The sequence below is a fragment of the Gorilla gorilla genome, chromosome 11 (genome assembly GCF_029281585.2).
Source record: "Gorilla gorilla gorilla isolate KB3781 chromosome 11, NHGRI_mGorGor1-v2.1_pri, whole genome shotgun sequence".
In the NCBI taxonomy this organism is placed as follows: Eukaryota; Metazoa; Chordata; class Mammalia; order Primates; family Hominidae; genus Gorilla; species Gorilla gorilla.
Window position 1 is genome coordinate 108731743 of NC_073235.2, and position 20269 is coordinate 108752011.

A 20269-nucleotide genomic window follows, 5' to 3' on the forward strand; every position below is an offset into this window, starting at 1 on the left:
GTAGAGACAGAGTTTCACCATGTTGGCTATGGCTGGTCTCAAACTCCCGACCTCAGGTGACCCGCCTGCCTCGGCCTCCCAAAGTGCTGGGATTACAGGCGTGAGCCACCGTGCCTGGACTACTTTTTATCAACATTTTGTTTTCCTACAGATTCTTCATTTAAACAATTTTTTTTTTGAGATGGAATTTCGCTCTTGTTGCCCAGGCTGAAGTGCAATGGTGTGATCTCAGCTCACCGCAACCTCCACCTCCCAGGTTCAAGCGTTTCTCCTGCCTCAGTCTCCTGAGTAGCTGGGATTACAGGCATGCACCACCACATCTGGCTAATTTTGTATTTTTAGTAGAGATGGGGTTTCTCCATATTGGTCAGGCTGGTCCCAAACTCTTGACCTCAGGTGATCTGCCCGCCTTGGCCTTTGGGATTACAGGCGTGAGCCACCGCACTTGGCCACAATATGTTGTTTCTAAAAATTATAAAGCAATATATTGTAAAATTTTTCAAATGTTTGATCAAGGTATAAAATTCATTTCCTTATACTATACCACATGTTAATTGATCCAGGGGTAATCACAATTAAGTTTTTATTGTATCTGCTGAGATACTTTCCATACACACATAAGCATATACATATATACACACACACACATTATTGTACACTTAATTTATGTCCTTAATACATTCTGAAGCACTTTCCATATCAGCACGTTGAGATCTAGCTCATTGGTTTAAACATCTGCATGTTTCATTTTATGATTATACAAAAAAATTTTTCAGCAGTTCCCTATTGATGGATATTTACATATTTTTGTTTTGTCTGACATGACAAACATTGCAAATGTACATCCTTTGTCTCATGACGAATCATGCCTTGAGTCTCACTCATATCTGATTTAGATGAGACTTTGGACTTTGACTTTAAAGTTGATGCTGGAACAAGTTAAGACTTTTTGGGGGCTGTTGGGATGGAATGAATTTATTTTGCATGTGAGGACATGAATCTGGGGAGCCCAAAATGTGGAATGCTATGTTTTGAATGTGTTGTCTCCAAAATTCATGTGTTGGAAACTTAATCCCAATGCAACAGGGTTGGGAGGCGGAGCCTTCTGGGAGATGATTAGGTCACAAGGACTCTGGCCTCATATTTGATTGATGCCATTATAAAAAGAGTTTGCGGGAGCATGTTAGCTCTCCCTTGCCCTTCCATCTTCTGCCATGGGAGGACAGCATGGGAGGCCCTTCCCAGATGCTGGCACCTGATCATGGACTTCCTGGCCTCCAGAATTGTAAGAAGTAAATTTTTTTTTAACGAAGAAGTGAGTATTTTATTATTTTGCTGCAAAGCTGTTGCTTCACTATACAAAAACAGCACCAGCAAATGCAGTGTATTGCAAAATTAAGATAGTGTTGTTCTTCATCTGACACTGTACAAGCAACAAAAACTTCTTCACTCCCAGTTATTTCCAATGGAAAGATCATTAAGTATTTCATCCCAAATCCAGGTATGGACATACACAAGTTACAATATTATATAAGGCTTAAGAATAACATTATCTTTGAATTATGTAATTTTTATAACTAATTTTTACCATGGATAATTTCATGAATACTAGAGCCTAGTCTAAAAATCATAGGATATTGTGAAAAAGACACATATTATGTTTATCTACAATCATTAGAAAGTTAAAAGGCATCGGCCGGGCGCGGTGGCTCACGCCTGTAATCCCAGCACTTTGGGAGGCCGAGGCGGGCGGATCACGAGGTCAGGAGATCGAGACCATCCTGGCTAACACGGTGAAACCCCGTCTCTACTAAAAATACAAAAAATTAGCCGGGCGTGGTAGTGGGCGCCTGTAGTCCCAGCTACTCGGGAGGCTGAGGCAGGAGAATGGCGTGAACCCGGGAGGTGGAGCTTGCAGTGAGCCGAGATCGCGCCACTGCACTCCAGCCTGGGCGACAAAGCAAGACTCCGTCTCAAAAATAAATAAATAAATAAATAAAGTTAAAAGGCATCTTCTTTCATTAGCAGTGTTAACAGGTTTTTTTTCCCATGGGTAATGCTAAAAGTTGTTATTCTAAGTCTTCTATCCACCACTAATTTAGGACAACTCTGCTGGGTTGCGTTATTTCATACTAGCTTATTTAGTGGTTCCATTTTCACTCCTCAGTAGATTTTATGTATTTCTCATATGCTTCTTCACTCATAAGTTCATCTAGTTATGAAGGGTTACTCAGTGTCATCTTGATCAGCCAACCATCTTCATAACGAGATTTGTTTACAAGTCCTGGATTTTCTGCAAAAGCTTCATTAATTTCGGTTACTTCTGATAAAGGAGAATAGAGTTCACTAGCAGCTTTCACACTCTCCAAAGCACCAAACTCATCTTGTTTGTTCAATTTTGTCCCAACTTCAGGCAGATTACAGTAAACATCTCCCAACGCTTCCCCAGAGCAGAGCGCGTCCCATGCGCAGCAACCGGACGGCGCCCATCCCAAGCTGCCAGGGCCTCGATAGGCAGGGCGCGGCAGGTGCCAGGACCACGTGCAGGCTGCAGAGCACGGCCGCACGCTCCGCACCACTCGCAGCGCCATGTTCCCAGGGGTGCGGGGATGGCAGCGCTACGCCTCAGCCACTCGCGCGGGGAGGCGGGGCGGGGCGGGCAGAAGTAAATTTCTTTATAAATTACCCAGTCTGGGCCTGGTGTGTTGGCTCACATGTGTAATTCCAGAACTTTGGGAGGCCAAGGTGGGAGGAGCGCCTGGGCCCAGGGGTTCAAGACGAGCCTGGGCAACATAGTGAGCCCTGTCTCTACAAAAAATTTTTAAAAATTACCTGGGCGTGGTGGCTTACGCCTGTAATCCCAGCACTTTGGGAGGCCGAGGTGGGCAGATCATGAGGTCAGGAGTTTGAGACCAGCCTGATCAACATGGTGAAAACCCGTCTCTACTAAAAATACAAAAATTACCCGGGCATGGTGGCGCACACCTGTAATCCTAGCTAGATCCTAGTAGATTGAGGCAGGAAAACTGAACCCGGGAGGTGGAGGTTGCAGTGAGCTGAGATTGTGCCACTGCACTTCAGCCTGGGCGACAGACTGAGACTCCGTCTCAGAAAAAAAAAAAAAAAAAAATTAAAAATTAGTGGGGCATGGTGGCTCACACCCGTAGTTCCAGCTGTTCAGGAGGCTGAGGCAGGATTGCTTGATCCAGGGAGGTTGACGCTGCAGTGAGCTGTGATCATGCCACTGAACCCCAGCCTGGGTGACAGAGTTGCCTCAATCAGTCAATCAATCAACCCATCACCCAGTCTGTGATATTCTGTTTTAACAGCAGAAACAAAGACAACTAGACATGCCCACTGTGTTATGTACTTACCTCTATTAGAATATGTTATGTCATTACTATAATTGATGCCTACATATCTCTTTTAGTATACTGTTAGCTTCTTGAGGACATTAGCTAAATTGTATTTCTCTTTGTAGTCTTGGGTAATGTACATGACACACAGTAGATACTCTGCAAAAAAATTTTGTTTTTCTTTTTGAGATGGGGTCTTGCTTTGTCGCCCATGCTAGAGTGCAGTGGCGCGATCTGGGATCACTGCAACCTCCGCCTCCCAGGTTTAAGCAATTCTCTGACTCAGCCTCCAGAGTAGCTGGGATTACAGGTGTCTTGCCACCATGCCTGGCTAATTTTTGTATTTTTAGTAGAGAAGGGGTTTCACTATCTTGGCCAGGCTGGTCTTGAACTCCTGGCCTTGTGAGAGCCACCGCACCCAGCTGATACTCTGCGAATGTTTAATAGATGTTGGAGCTGAATTTCAGGCTTTGTAGTGTCACAGAACCAGGCGTCAGAAGAGCTGATCCAAACCCAAGATCTGCCCCTAACTTGCCTCTTATTCTTTCTGGCCTCCATTTCCACAATTATAAAATGCAGGTATAATACTAAAATTCTTTTTTTGTATAGTCCTTTACAGATCCAAAATTATGATTTTAAGAAGGAAATTAATAAGTTGTTCATCTCAGTATCTCTTTAGGTGCCAATACTGTAAATTAATCACCAGTCTCAGACCATATATTTGCCATTTCCAACATATGCTTTTAGTCCAGTCTAATCACCAGTCTCAGACTATACATTGCCATTTTCAACATATGCTTTTAGTGAGTTATTTAAAAATATTAAGATATCAGATGTTTTGAGTATCAGCAATAGGTAAGTCAATCTCTAAACATTTTCAGTAGTGAAAAACACAAAAAACACTTTAAGCAGAGGGTATTTGGTTTTGAGATCCTTGTTCTCTTAAAATCTATGATCTGAAATCTAGTCAGTTTTCTCATTAACATCCTTGTCCCTTGGGATAAATTAAATCAGCAAACTAATTAAAGTGCTATGTAACTATTAAAATATTTTAAAATATTGGTTATTTAAAACTTATTAGGGGCCGGGTACAGTGGCTCATGTTTGTAATCCCAGCACTTTGGGAGGCTGAGGCAGGCGGATCACTTGAACTCAGGAGTTCAAGACCAGCCTGGGTAACATGGCGAAACCTTGTCTCTACAAAAAATACAAAAATTAGCCAGGTGTGGTGGCGTGTGCCTGTAGTCCCAGCCACTTGGGAGGCTGAAGTGCGAGGATGGCTTGAGCCCAGGAGATGGAGGTTGCAGTGTGCTGAGATCATGCCATGCATTGCACTCCAGTCTGGGTAACAGAGCCAGAATCTTATTAGGGAATTCTGACATCTTCATCTTTTTATAAAAGATGGCCAGGCTGGGTGCGCTGGCTCACATCTGTAATCCCAGCACTTTGGGAGGCTGAGGCGGGTGAATCACCTGAGGTCAGGGGTTCAAGACCAGCCTGACCAATATGGTGAAACCTCATCTCTACTAAAAATACAAAAATTGACTGGGCACGGATAGCTCACACCTGTAATCCCAGCACTCTGGGAGGTTGAGGCGGGTGGATCACCTGAGGTCAGGAGTTTGAGACCATCCTGCCCAACATGGTGAAACCCTGCCTCTACTAAAAACACAAAAATTAGCTGGGCGTGGTGGTGTGCTCCTGTAGTCCCAGCTACTCGGGAGGCTGAGGCAGGAGGATCACTCGAACCCAGAAGGTGGAGGTTGCAGTGAGCTGAGATCGCGCCACTGCACTCCAGCCTGGCGATACAGTGAGACTCAATCTCAGATAAAACAAAGAAACAAAAAGGAATGCACTTCTTAATAAGCTGGAGATTATTTTAGGCATGGCTTTCCCTCATAGTCTATGAAATTTTCCTACAATGATCATCCTCAGTTAGCACATGGGGCATTTAGTATATGTCAGGAAATAGGCCTAAGGTTTTTACAAGCTTTCTGACATAATCATCAAAACAATTCTATGAGGCTGGAAGTAGGTACAATTTTACAATTTTTATCCTCATTTTACAGATGAAGAAATACTCTTAAAGAAAATGTTAATGTCAACAACAAACAATAAATTGGTACTAGGTATTGTCAAATATATTTTTAAATTTTTACTTTTTTTCAGACAGAGTCTCACTCTGTCACCCAGGCTGGAGTGCAACGGTGCAATCTTGACTCACTGCAACCTCCGTCTCCTGGGTTTAAGTGATTCTCCTGCCTCAGCCTCCTGAGTGAGTAGCTGGGATTACAGGCATATGCCACCATGCCTGGCTAATTTTGTATTTTTAGTAGAGACAGAGTTTCACCATGTCGGACAGGCTGGTCTCAAACTCCTGACCTCAGGTGATCCGCCTGCCTCGGCCTCCCAAAGTGCTGGGATTACAGGCTTGAGCCACTGTGCCAGGCCAAGTATATTTTTAATTAATGTATTCATTATAATACAATTTACTATAAATTTGAGGGGGGAGGCTTTCCATATGGAATTTAAGATATTTTTGGATATATATTCAACTTTTTTTTTTAAGAGTTGAGGGTCTTGTTATGTTGCTGATATGGTTTGGATGGCTGTCACTTCCAAATCTTATGTTGAAATGTAATCCCCAATGCTGGAGGTAGGGCCTCGTGGGAGGTATAGAATCATGGGGCAAATCCTTCATGAATGGCTTGGCACCATCACCTTGGTGATGAGTGACATCTTAGTTCATGTGAAATTTGGTTGTTTAGAGTCTGGGACCTCCTCCTCTCTCTTGCTCCCTCTCTCACCATGTGATATGCTCGCTCCCATTTTGCCTTCTACCATGATTGTAAGCTTCCTGAGGCCCTCATCAGAAGCAGCTGCTGGTGCCATGCTTTGTGTACAGCCTGCAGAACTGTAAGCCAATTAAATCTCTTTTGCAAGAATTACCCAGTCTCAGATATTCCTTTATAGTAACGCAAACAGATTAAAACAGATTAGTACTGACAGTGGGGCACTGCTATACATATTGGAAAATGTAGAAGCAGCTTTGGAACTGGGTAACAGGCAGAGGTTGGAAGAATCTGGAGGGCTCAGAAGACAGAAAGATGAGGGAAAGTTTGGAACTTAGAGACTGGTTAAGTGGTTGTGACCAAAATGCTGATAGACATATGGTGAAGTCCAGAGTGATGAGGTCTCAGATGGAAATGAGGAAGTTATTGGGAACAGGAATAAAGGTACATCTATGTCATGCTTTAGCAAATAGCTTGGGTGCATTGTGTCCAGGCCCTAGGAATCTGTGGAAGTTTGAACTTAAGAGTGATGACTTAGGGTATCAGGGTATCTGGCAGAAGAAATTTCTAAGCAGCAAAGCATTCAAGATGTGGCCTGGCTGATGCTAGCAGCCTACAATCAGATATGGAAGCAAAGAAATAACTTAAAGTTGGAACATATTTAAAAGGGAAGCAGAGCGTAGAAGTTTGGAAAATTCACAGACTAGTCATGTGGCAGAGAAGGAAAAAGCACTTTGAGGAGAGGAATACAAGCAGGCTGCAGGAATACAGTTGTCCATGCTGGACTCAACTCATTTGCTCAAGCAATCCTTGTGCCTCAGCCTCCCAAGTAGCTGGGGCTATAGCTTGTGCCATCATGCTCAGCTATTCACCTTATATTGCTGTCCAAAATGTTTTCATTTGAGGCAACCTGGGATAGTAAAAGTACTTCTAATTAAACACTCTTGCCATTAGTATCTAGCTGTGTAGCCATAAATAAGTTATTTGATATTTCTTGAGTCTCAATTAATACCTACTATTAGCAGAGATTTTGTGAAAAATAGTCTTAATGTATTTAAAGCTTTAATGGCACTTATTTAGAAGGTCCTCAGGAAATGGTATTATTATTCCAAGGTCTTTCTAGATTGCCTTATTCACCTAAAGAGACCTGATCTTGAGCTTTGGAGATTTTCTCATTGGTGATTCCTTCACTGCTTAGAATGTCATGATTCCACCAGACAGGTTACTCTCATCTACATGTATTTTTCTTACATCTTTTTCAGTCTGTTTTTCTCTAGCAATTATCTTCAATGTTTATGCTTACAATAACCTTAGTATTTGGCATTACGACACTAATATGTGCCCATGAGACAGACTGAGCACTACTTATCCCAGACGAGGTATTATTTATTTATTTATTTATTTATTGAGATGGAGGCTTGTTTCTTCACCCAGGCTGCAGTGCAATGGTGTGATCTCGGCTTACCGCGACCTCCGCCTTGACTCTCAGTTCAAGCGATTTTCCTGCTTCAGCCTCCCCAGTAGCTGGGATTACAGCCATGTGCCACCATGTCCGGCTAATTTTTGTATTTTTAGTAGAGACAGGGTTTCACCACGTTGGCCAGGCTGGTCTCAAACTCCTAACCTCAATGATCCGCCCGCCTCAGCCTGCCAAAGTGCTGGGATTACAGGTGTGAGCCACCGCGCCCGGTCCAGACAAGGTATTTTTTAGAGATTATGATTGTTCACCACAAGCTGCCTAGCAGGTAGCCCAAGGATCCTGGATCAACTTAGCTATATAGCATCTTTTCTATCTGAATGCAGTATTCTCTTACCCACAACCATATGAAGTCTACACATATTCACTAACAGCATTATATAAAATACAAAATTGGGACTATGTCCCCTCAAGATGAGCACAGTGCTAAGAGTAAGAGATGGGAAGTTTGTATTAAGTTCAAACACTTTTGGCAAGAATTTATACAATTTCAGGTAACTGGGCATTTTAGGCAAAGCACACAACTTCATGATGTATCACTGAGGAGGATAAGATAAACAGTTCTAAAAGCTGGTACAGGTGACAAATTTTGTGCAATTTTAAGTTTTACATTTTTTTGTAGAAATAGGATCTTGCTATGCAGTCCAGGCTGGTCTTGAACTCCTGGCCTCAACTGATCCTCCTGCCTTGAACCCCCAAAATGCTGGGCTTACAGGTGTGAGCCACTGCACCTGCTGTTTTTAAAGATATTGTGACATACTATTATTCTAAAACCTTATCCTTTGTTGTATCAGAAAAATGACATCCTAGACTGGGTGCGGTGGCTCACGCCTGTAATCCCAGCACTTTGGGAGGCCAAGGCAGGTAGATCACCTGAGGTCAGGAGTTCAAGAACAGCCTGGCCAAATTGGTGAAACCCTGTCTCTACTAAAAATACAAAAATTAGCCGGGTGTGGTGGTGTGCGCTTGTAATCCCAGCTACCGGGGAGGCTGAGGCAGGAGAATCACTTGAATCAGGGAGGTGGTGATTGCAGTGAGCCAAGATCATGCCACTGCATTCCAGCCTTGGGTGATAGAGTAAGACTCCATCTCAAAAAAAAAAAAAAAAAAAAACAAAGGGAAAAGGGCATCCTATACTTGGGCTGAGTCTTTAGTGAAAGCAGAAAAGAATAAGGATTACAAAACAAATAAATTGTGAACATAGTTTTGTTTGTTTGTTTGAAACAAAGTCTTGCTCTGTTGACCAGGCTGGAATGCAGTGGCGCAATCACGGCTCACTGCAGCCTCAACCTCCTGGGTCAGGTGATCCTCCCACCTCAGCCTTCTGAGTAGCTGGGACTATAGGTGTACACCACCACACCCAGCTAATTTTTGTATTTTTTGTAGAGATGGGGTTTCACCATGTTGCCCAGACTGGTCTCCAACGCCTGGGCTCAAGCGATCCACCCACCTTGGCCCCCCAAGTGTTGGGATTACAGGTGTAAGCCACCACACCCAACCTTAGATTAAAAAAAAAAAATTATCTATTTTTAATTATCTCCTAATTGTAAAATTTTTACTTCCTTTTTTATTTTTTTAAATTCTCAGTGATCCTTATTCTGATTCCTTTTGGTTTTGACAATTAAAAATTATGAAAGCTGGTTGTTTTGTCTCCTATTGCTGAAATAATTTAGTTGATTTAACACTACAGATGGTGTTAGGATAATGAATACAGAACATCAATGAGAATCTAAATTATATCTCTTGAGACCTCCCTCATTCCAAGGGAGGTCTCATAAGTATACATGCATACATGTGTAACTTATAAAAAAGCCACATAAATCACCATGACATTATAGAAGCAGACTCAAGAGAAAATAGAAAAATGTGTTCACCATTAAACTCAATACTAATTTTTACAAGTAACAACCTATAGAATCAATATTAATGAGACGAAATAATATGTTGCAGTTAAGAACAACAGGCTTTGGAGTAAATAAGAAGTAGGTTTGAGTTGGTGACTTTTGCTGCGTGGCCTCGGGCAAGCTATTTAATATACCTAGGCTTCAGTCTTCATCAGTAAAATGAGATACTACTACTATCTCACAGGGTTCTGGCAAGAACAAAAGAAGATAATGCATGTAAAACCAGAGTGCTTAGCACATATAATAAAGCTAAATTATCATTAGCCATTGTTACTATGATTATTATTAATTATAATTATCCTAGATACATATCTGAGCATGATTATGTATTTTTCCTATTTACCCAGCTTGACAAAGTGCTTAAATCTTTTCTTTAGCACTAGAAAAAAGTAGGTTTTAATTGAAACTCTTTTCATTTCATCCATTTTATAGACAAATTATTTATGAAGATAAGCCAACAACTCATAATTTAAGGATTTCTTTATATTCGTCACAAAGGTTATCAATGCTTTTAAGAGCATCTGCATAGTTTTGTTATGTAACCTTTACACACAATACATGTTTTTCAAACTGCAAAGTTGATAACTAATATCATTTTCAAATAGGCATAGTATAACCTTAAATATTACATGATTCAAATTATTATTATTTTTTTTTTTTACAAAGAAATAAACCTGTAAAGGATCACTGCACTACAGTTGTCCATTAATTATCTGCGGCAAAATTGGGATCCTAGTAGAAGCTTCAGCATATGGATGGTTCCTCTACTGCCTGGGCACCCTCTGTGACAGCTTTGACACATTTGGCCATTGTCTGTGAGGCTCTGCTAATTGAATCTGAAAGATATTAAGAAAATGTCATTTTGATAATACAACTTTTTAAAAAGCACATACTAAAACTTTAATGGTGTACATATTCAGGAGGAAAAAAGATTATAAGGCTCTATGCAAGTATATATAATTATATGTAACCAATAGATTCCAACGATAAACCCCTTACTGGCCAAATGCTTTCAATAACTATCCCTGGAAACAATCAAATAACTATAGAGCAGCTAGACAGTGTACCAGTATGCAGCCATTAAAAAATTATAGAAAAGTATTAAAAACATAGGAAAGGCCAGGCGCGGTGGCTCACACCTGTAATCCCAGCACTTTGGGAGGCCGAGGCAGGTGGATCACGAGGTCAGGAGATTGAGACCATCCTGGCTAACACAGTGAAACCCCATCTCTACTAAAAATACAAAAAATTAGCCAGGTGTTGTGGCACATGCCTGTAGTCCCAGCTACTCGGGAGTCTGAGGCAGGAGAATCGTGTGAACCCAGGAGGCGGAGCTTGCAGTGAGCGGAGATCACACCACTGCAATCTAGCCTGGGCGACAGAGCAAGATTCTTGTCTCGAAAAAATAAATAAATAAATAAATATAGGAAAAATGTGTACAATACTATTATTGAAAAAGGTTACAAAACAGCATATGTACTAAAATACATTGAATTGTCCACTTCATGAGTAAATTTTAGGGTATATGAATTATATTTCAATAAAGCTATCAACCCCCACCCCCAAGTGAATAATCTCAATTTTTTTTTTTTTTAAAGAGACCAGATCTGACTATGTTGCCCAGGCTGGTCTGAAACTCCTGGATTCAAGCCATCTGCCCCCCTCAGCCTCCCAAAATGCTGGAATTACAGGCATGAGCCACTGCACCCGGCCTAATCTCACTTTGTTTCACTAAAAAATATATAGGCCAGGGGTGGTGGCTCACATCTGTAGTCCCAGCACTTTGGGAGGCTGAGGTGGGTGGACTGCTTGAGTCCAGGAGTTTGAGATCTGCCTGGGTAACATGGCGAAACCCCATCTCTACAAAAAATACAAAAACTAGCTGGATGTGGTGGTATGCGCCTATAGTCCTAGCTACTGAGGAGGCTGAGGTGGGAGGATCACTTCAGCTCAGGAGGCAGAGGTTGCAGCAAGCCAAGATTGTGCCACTGCACTCCAGCCTGGGTGACAGAGTAAAATCTCATCTCAAAAATTATACACACACACACACACACACACGTACATGTAAACAGTAATAATTACATATAAATAACAATAGTTAATTAATGTAATATATATGTGTATAACGCATATGTATGTCCCTGGAGGAAGAGTGACTAAAATGTTAAAAATAATAATTATAGTTATTTCTTGATAGTGGGAGCGTAGTGATTTTTCTTTTTTTTTTTAAAAAAAACTTTTAGGTTCAGGGGTACATGTGAAGGCTTTTTACACCAGTAAACTCATGTCACGGGGATTTGTTGTACAGAATACTTCATCACCGAGGAATTAAGCCCAGTACCCAAGACTTATCTTTTCTGCACCTCTCCCTCCTCCCACTCTCCACCCTCAAGTAGACTACAGTGTCTGTTGTTTCCTTCTTTGTGTTCATAAGTTCGCAGATAAATACCATAGAAGTGATTTTTTGTTGTGCTTTTGAGCATAGGTATTATTTTACAATGAAGGTAATCTTTATTATCTAACTAAAATACCTATTTAAAAAATCTTAGATACAAACTATATAAAAAAATTAAGAGTTCTATGTGCTTTTAGATAGAAAATTAGTCAAAATAATCTATCAACTATTAACTACCTCATAACCTAGATGTTGTATCAACTGTTCTAAGAATCTGCAATAAACAAGTTTCAGTTTGTCTGCGTTCCTTAAAAACATTCCTAACAATTTACATCAGAAGCACTGTTTAACATGTTTCACATTTAAATGTTTTGATTCTTCCACCTATAATTCTCAGAAAAACCTGCAGTTATTTGCCACTTTGGAAAATTCGCCCTAAATTGCTACACAGTGACTTTCCTTACAACAGCAAAATTTTATATTTAAAATCTATTAATTGCTTGGATTTTCAAACTTTGCTTACATTTCAGAAACAAAAAAACTAGAGTAGAATCAGAAAATATGCTTACGTTAGTTCCAATGTTTGAAAACCTTCAAAGATTAAGAATTGCAAACACTATCAATCACAAATTGGAATTATAACACCAAATGAGGTGATCTGATTACTTCTTACCTTTCGTATTTGGCACAGTCATGTTGACAATTACATACCTGTCATGTAGAAGTCTTTTATAGTTAGCTGAGGTGGAACAAGTGGGTCAGCAAGAAGCTGCTGGTTCACTAGCTGCACAAAAAAGAAGAGATCAACAATAATATGGAAAACCAGTACTGTTACACCAGTAGATACAACATTATGAAAACTGCTCATAGGCGAGCTGTTACCTTTGAGAGCTCATTTGCTTGCTGGAAGTAATTAGCCCCTTCAATATCATCATATCGAACAAGATTAGGAGAGACTTCTTCCAATCTGTTCCTTACTTGATCCAAAGTATCATATGGAAGAGTCATTCCAGCAATCTACAACATGTCAGGTCCCCAAAAACAACAAAAAGCTTTAATACTTAAAAATATCAAATAACACATAATTGTAACTATGGTGAAATAATGCAGCACTACTGAAAAACCTATTGGTGTCCATTAGTAGACATACATTTACGAAGGAAGCAGTTAAGCAGGGAACACAAATATCAAAAATTCTAATTCATTCACAGCTGTCAGTACATTAGTGACTATGAAATGATTAAAGAGACAATACTATGCTAAATCCAAATGTTTTTGCTAACCTGTTATTAAAATACACAAAGTTTACAATGTATTATTATTTTAAAAGTCAGGATGCTTACTTTTACATCAATAAAGAGCTAACAGACGGATTTTCAGGCAAAAGACAAGTCAACAATTTTCAACAATAAAAGCACCAATTTCAGGCCAGGTGCAGTGGCTCACACCTGTAATCCCAGCACTTCGGGAGACCGAGGTGGGAGGACTGCTTGAGGCCCAGGAGTTCAAGACCAGCCTGGCCAACATGGCGAAACCCCATCTCTACTAAAAATATAAAAATTAGCCAGGCTTGGTGGTACATGCGTGTAATCCCAGTTACTCGGGAAGCTTGTGCCCGTGAGGTGGAGGTTGCTGTAAGCTGAGATCACGCCACTGCACTCCAGCCTGGGCAACAGAGAAAAACTCTGTCTCAAAAATAAATAAAATAAAATAAAAGCACCAATTTCAAGTTCCTTTATTTTTTAAGAGACAGGGTCTTGCTCTGTCCCTCAGGCTGGAGTGCAGCGGTACAATGAGAGCTCACTGTAACCTTGAATTCCTGTTTCTGAATACATGTTTTCTATAAAAATTATTCAAATCATCTCTGCATTTCAGATTGGCATCTTCCTTGACTTTGAACATCATTCTAACAGGCTAAAATATCAAATATGCCTTTAGTAGCATCACTAAGAAATGACTCAGAAATTATACCTCAGAGAGTGCTCTTATAATTTTCCAGTCTTCTCTTGCCAAGCCAGGAGGTGTCACTGCTACCTTAGTCTGCTGAGCTCTACCCTCAGTGTTGACATATGTAGCAGACTTCTCTGTGTAAGCAGCTCCTGGGAGAATAACATCAGCTATGGGAGCCCCAACATCACCATGATGTCCTGCACAAAGATGGAAAATGGTAAACCAAAATTTTATTAAAAACTGATTTTCTACTGTACATGAAGATAGTATATATCATTTTAAATCCTATTTTGTAAAGTCACAAAAGTTTTTAAAACTAAAATGAAACAGTAGTGAAGTAATAAAAATTAAAGCCCAACTCACCCCTAATTCAACTCCCTTCCCAAAGAAAATTATTATTATTTTTTTGAGATGGAGTCTCGCTCTGTCGCCCAGGCTGGAGTGCAGTGGTGCAATCTTGGCTCACAGCAAGCTCTGCCTCCTGGGTTCATGCCATTCTCCTGTCTCAGCCTCCCAAGTAGCTGGGACTACAGGTGCCCGCCACCACACTCAGCTAATTTTTTGTATTTTTAGTAGAGACAGGGTTTCACCGTGTTTAGCCAGGATGGTCTTGATCTCCTGACCTTGTGATCCGCCCGCTTCGGCCTCCCAAAGTGCTGGGATTACAGGCATGAGCCACCGCGCCCGGCCCCAAAGAAAATTATTGTTAAAGCATTTGGGGACCAGGTGCGGTGGCTCATGCCTGTGATCCCAGCACTTTGGGAGGCCAAGGCAGACAGATGACTTGAGGCCAGGAGTTTGTGTCCAGCCTGGCCAACATGGCAAAACTGCATCTCTACTAAAAATACAAAAAAATTAGCCCAATGTGGTGGTGTGTGCCTGTAATCCCAGCTACTCAAGAGGGCTGAGGCATGAGAATCGTTTGAACCTGTGAGGCAGGGGCTGCAGTGAGCCGTGATCACACCACTGCACTCCAGCCTGGGTGACAGAGTGAGACTCTATCTCAAAAAAAAAATTTTTTTTAAAGAAAAAAATGTATCTTCTCAGACTATTTTATGCAAATACAAATATGTATAATATAATACACACATATAAAACAGGCAAGTAAATATACTGATGCTTACAAAGTAGAAATGCTTGCAAAGTAGAACTGCTCAGATTACCAGTTTGTGAAATTTGGTAAAGTAGACTGAAACAGGGGAGGATGCAAAGACAGGAATATGACAGTAATACTGAAAAAGGCATAAACGAAAACTTACAGAAAAATTTGGAAACACTGCCACCCATTAATAACAACTGGCAGAAGAAAAAAGTTATTCAGAAAAGAAGACCTTTAGAAACATCTGAATCAAGTGTAAGAAAGTCGTAGAATAATATATAGTTTAATTTGTGCACATTTGTATATGCGTATGAAGATGTTATGAACTACGCATATCAAAACTGTCATCAATGATTATTTCTTAAAGGACTAAAAACAGGATTTTAGTTTATTTTGTTTTTAATTTTATTAAAAATAACATTTTTTATTGCTCTGTCACCCAGGCTGGAGTGCAGTGGCGTGATCATGGCTCATTGCAGCCTCAACCTCCTGAACTCAAGTGATCCTCCCACCTCAGCCTCCTAAGTAGCTGGGATCACAGACATGCAGCATCACGCCTAGCTAATTTTTAAATTTTTTGTAGAAACAGGGTCTCCCTATGTTGCCCAGACTGGTCTAGAACTCCTAGGCTCAACAAATCCTCCTGCCTCAGCCTCTCAAAGTGGTGGGATTACAGCATGAGCCATGGCACCCAAGGAACAGGATTTAGTTCATATATTTTGGTTTAACTTTTTTTTTTTTTTTTGAGAGGGAATTTCACTCTTATTGCCTAGGCTGGAGTACAATGGCATGATCTTGGCTCACTGCAACCTCTGCCTCCCAGGTTCAAGTGATTTTCCTGTCTTAGCCTCCCGAGTAGCTGGGATTACAGGCGCCCGCCACCATGCTCGGCTAATTTTTATGTTTTTAGTAGAGACAGGGTTTTACCATGTTGGTCACGCTGGTCTTGAACTCCTGACCTCAGGTGATCCACCCGCACTGGCCTCCCAAAGTGCTGGGATTACAGGTGTGAGCCACTGCACCCGGCAGGTAATAATTCTTAAAAGCAGTATCAATTATGTAACTAATAACACTTGTGGTTTGTTTAAAAAAAAAGGAGGAGGAGTGGGGGAGGCAAAATTCTCAAATGGAAAACATTCAGTTCACTAAATATATTACTAAATGGTTTCTAACATACATAATGTACTACTCTCTTTTGTTTCTGGTGTCACAGGTGATACTTACCTTGATAAATAATGAAACAATCCTTTGGCAAATCCTGTCGTGTGATACAACCTCCATCTGCTCCCAGGAGAAACAGCACCTTGGGAGGGTTCTTCCGAATTGCTTCCACCCCAGGCTTATAGCCAAGGTCCAAAGCAGCTACTTGACTTGCAATCCTGCAAAGCAATTATGGAATTTTACCATAACTGCAGTTATTTTCAATGTAAAAAATTAAATGCGATTTTTGGAATAATTTCCTTTCGACAATGTCAAAAAACCCATTTTATTTTATTTTATTTTTTTCTCGGTGACAGAGTCTCACTTTGTCGCCCAGGCTGGAGTGCAGTGGCGTGATCTCGGCTCACTGTAACCTCTGCCTCCTGGATTCAAGCGATTCTCCTTCTTCAGCCTCCCAAGTAGCTGGGACTACAGGCACATGCCACCACACCCGGCTAATTTTTGTGTTTTCAGTAGAGATGGGGTTTCACCATGTTGGCCAGGCTGGTCTTGAACTCTTGACCTCAGGTGATCCACCCGCCTTGGTCTCCCAAAGTGCTGGGATTACAGGCGTGAGCCACCACACCTGGCCAAAAAATCCCATTCTTACCCATTTAAAATAGATGCTAAAACCAGAAACAGCAGTCTTTTACTGTTTTGAGAATGGCAACCAAAGAAATGTCAGATTCTTAGGACGCTCTGTCTCTCCATGACATAGTATTGAATGAAATAATTCTAGAAATTTTATGCCAACTGTAATTGCTTTAAGTCTGATTCTTATTCAATAAAGTAAGACATAAAACATGATAAGCCATACATATTCAAAGAAGAAAAATCAGATTATTTCAAAAATGAAAAGGGAGAAATTGAAAACCACTCATTAAACTGTAATTCAGCAAAAACCATAATGAGAAAATCAAAACCTTATAGAAATTTTTTCTACAAATATATATTACTCTTATAAGCACAAAATAATCTTTTAAAGAAGAGGTCTGGAATAAATATACTTTGAATAGCAGGGTTGTTGTTTTGGTTTAGCTTGGTATTTGTTAACTATCTAGAAATAGTAGCCATTCTGAGGACCTAAAACAAGTTGGAAGCATGCTTCGAAAGGCTCAGAAATGGTTATCCTGTGTGCCCCAATAGTTCTACTTTTAGAAATATATCCTAAGAAGATAATTTCAAGTGCAAAGGTATCTGTGAATCACTGCATTATTTAAGAAGTTAAAAACTACCATCAACATACATGTTAAAAAGAAGAAAATTGCTAAAAAAATTTATAGTATATTCATGATATCAATTAGCCATTAACGTTTTTATTTACAAACAATTTCTAGAAAAACATTTCTGACCATAGTAGGAAATTCTCATTTGGCAATGAAAACCTATTGAAACCAGGACACAAAATTGTATTCACAGTATAATTTCACCTATGTAACTAAAAAATATTACACAGCTGTGAGGTGAAGTGGCTCATATCTGTAATCCCAGCACTTTGGGAGGCCGAGGGTGGCAGATCACCTGAGGTCAGGAGTTTGAGACCAGCCTGGCGAACATGGTGAAATCCCATCTCTACTAAAAACAAAAAAATTAGGCCGGGCGTGGTGGCTCACACCTGTAATCCCAGCACTTTGGGAGGCTGAGGTGGGCAGATCACCTGAGGTCAGGAGATCGAGACCATCCTGGCTAACATGGTGAAACCCAGTCTCTACTAAAAATACAAAAAATTAGCCTGGCGTAGTGGCATGCGCCTGTAGTCCCAGCTACTCAGGAGGCTGAGGCAGGAGAATTGCTTGAACTTCAGGGATGGAGGTTGCAGTGAGCCGAGATCGTGCCATTGTACTCCAGCCTGGGTGACAGAGCAATACTTCATCTCAAAATTAATAATAATAATAATAAAATAAAAAAATTAGCCAGGTGTGGTGGCACATGCCAATAGTCCCAGCTTACTTGGGAGGCTGAGGCAGGAGGATCACTTGAACCTGGGAGGGGGAGGCTGCAGTGAGCCAAGATCGTGCCACTGTACTTCAGACTGGGCAACAGAGTGAGACTCTGGTCTCAAAAAAATAAAATAAAATATTACGCAGGGTAAAAAAAAAAACTAGAAGAAAATGCATGAAAATAGTAATAATTATCTACACATTGTAGAATAAGGATCAGTTCCATTTCTGCACATATCTGTCTCTTTTCAACTTACCTAAATTAAACCTGCATTATTGATATGGTTTGAAATAAAGGCTAGGTGCAGTGGCTCACGCTTATAATCCCAGCAGTTTGGGAGGCTGAGGCAGAAGTATCGCCTGAGCCCAGGAGTTTGAGATCAACCTGGGCAACATAGTGAGACTTTATCTCTACAAAAACAAAAAATTAGCTGGGCATGTGGCATGCGCCTGTAGCTTCAGCCATTTAATACTTGGGAGGCAGGGGTGGGAGGATCGCTGGAGCTCAGGAAGTCAGGGCTGCAGTGGACTATGATCACGCCACTGCACTGAGACCCTGTCTCAAAACAAAAAGCCAAATACTTAAGAAGAAAAAAAAAAAAGAAAGAAATCCTTTAGCTGAATTCTCATATTAGCTTACATTTTTATCATTTAATTAAAGAACTTGTTGCAATTTTTGAACCAAGGTATAACTAATATAACAATTTTTATAGTACTTCACTTTTTTCCTCAACACTCACTGTTATTTCAAATATTTTTAATATTCCTTATCACCTCGGGCTCTTCTCACACAGAGTAAAGGTCTATGTTTCACATGTGTAACTGGGATAATGTTGCTAAATGCTGTTTGTAAATTAAATTTAACAGTGTATCAGGAACACATACATATACACAACATTACTTGAATTTATAGTATATAAAGCAATTACTCAACAAACCTATGAAGGATATTCATAACTTTCCAATCACCAGTAACACCACTAGTCATCCGAATCTTTTGTGCAATGCTAGAAACAGCTGCAAGAATTGCTGCTCCATCATTTCTTTGGAGTGCAGAACTGCCTAAAACCACCATTGGTTTTTTAGCTTCCTTTAGGACCTATTTAAAAAAAAAAAACAACTTTGATTTTAAAATATTACAAGTAAGCTGAACACCTAACCATATTTGCCTCTATAATATAGGTTGTCCCAAGTCTTAGGTGTAACATGAATGTCTTCTATTTGTCAGCCCAACATACAGACACACATATACAACCAGATTTAGTTTAATCCAAAGCATCTTGCCAATGCTACTGTGAAATATGCCTGAGTATCAGCTAAGACACGTTTTCTAAAAGTAATTATTCAGAATAAAAAGCCTAGCAAATTACCCTGTGGTCAGAATAACTATGGGCAGGTCCCAGAAAAATTGGGGAACTTCTCTCCAGAGATTCAGATGGTAATTAAAGAATAAGAAAAACTATGCTTAAGTATCATGTCTACTATCTTCCATCTACTTACCATGCCACAGATAGGGAGGAGGAGGCAGGGAAAGCAATGATCACCAGATCACAATGTTAAATACCTACAATTTTAAGGCTTTGTTTTAAACCATAGTAACTCTAAATGACAAAAACTGGGAGAATGCATCCCAAGAGTAAAGGAAACTACAGATTTCACAGAAGATGGGCAAATAAGATGTAAAGTTATAGGCCGGGCGCGGTGGCTCACGCCTGTAATCCCAACACTTTGGGAGGCTGAGGTGGGTGGATCACTTGAGGACAGGAGTCCGAGACCAGCCTGGCCAACATGGCGAAACCCCGTCTCTACTAAAAATACAAAAAAATTAACCAGGCACGGTGGTATGTACCTGTTGCCCCAGCTACACAGGAGGCTAAGGCACGAGAATTGCTTGAACCTGGGAGGCGGAGGTTGCAGTGGGCCAAGATTGTGCCACTGCACTCCGCCTGGGCAACAGAGTGAGACTGTCTCAAAAACAAAACAAAACAAAACGTGTCAACTTATAGAATACACGTCTCATTCTCCCACCCATCCTTTGTGTCATTCTTCAATAAATAGCTGGCCACAATCAAAGAATCAGCATGGAAATTATGCTGAGATATTATAAAGAGGAATACATTAATCACAAGAGGAATTTGCCAAGGAAATGTGAATAG

The 20269-nt window shown here is 40.5% G+C and overlaps 1 protein-coding gene and 1 pseudogene across 3 annotated transcripts in view; both read right to left on the minus strand.

The window, feature by feature from the left end:
• Positions 1-566: 566 nt before the first annotated feature.
• LOC129532152 (glycine cleavage system H protein, mitochondrial-like) lies at positions 567-9875 on the minus strand (annotated as a pseudogene).
• A 116-nt stretch (positions 9876-9991) lies between these two features.
• Positions 9992-20269, minus strand: part of NDUFS1 (NADH:ubiquinone oxidoreductase core subunit S1) — a 35548-nt gene continuing 25270 nt past the window's right edge. For 2 of the 3 annotated variants that reach the window (XM_019021613.3, XM_055379011.2), the window contains 6 exons: positions 19052-19212; positions 16198-16352; positions 13896-14071; positions 12807-12941; positions 12636-12708; positions 9992-10365 (listed from right to left, as the gene is read on the minus strand). In XM_019021613.3, the coding sequence (XP_018877158.1) occupies positions 10274-10365; positions 12636-12708; positions 12807-12941; positions 13896-14071; positions 16198-16352; positions 19052-19212 (792 nt within the window). In that variant the 3' untranslated portion in view covers positions 9992-10273. 3 annotated transcript variants of the gene reach the window in all.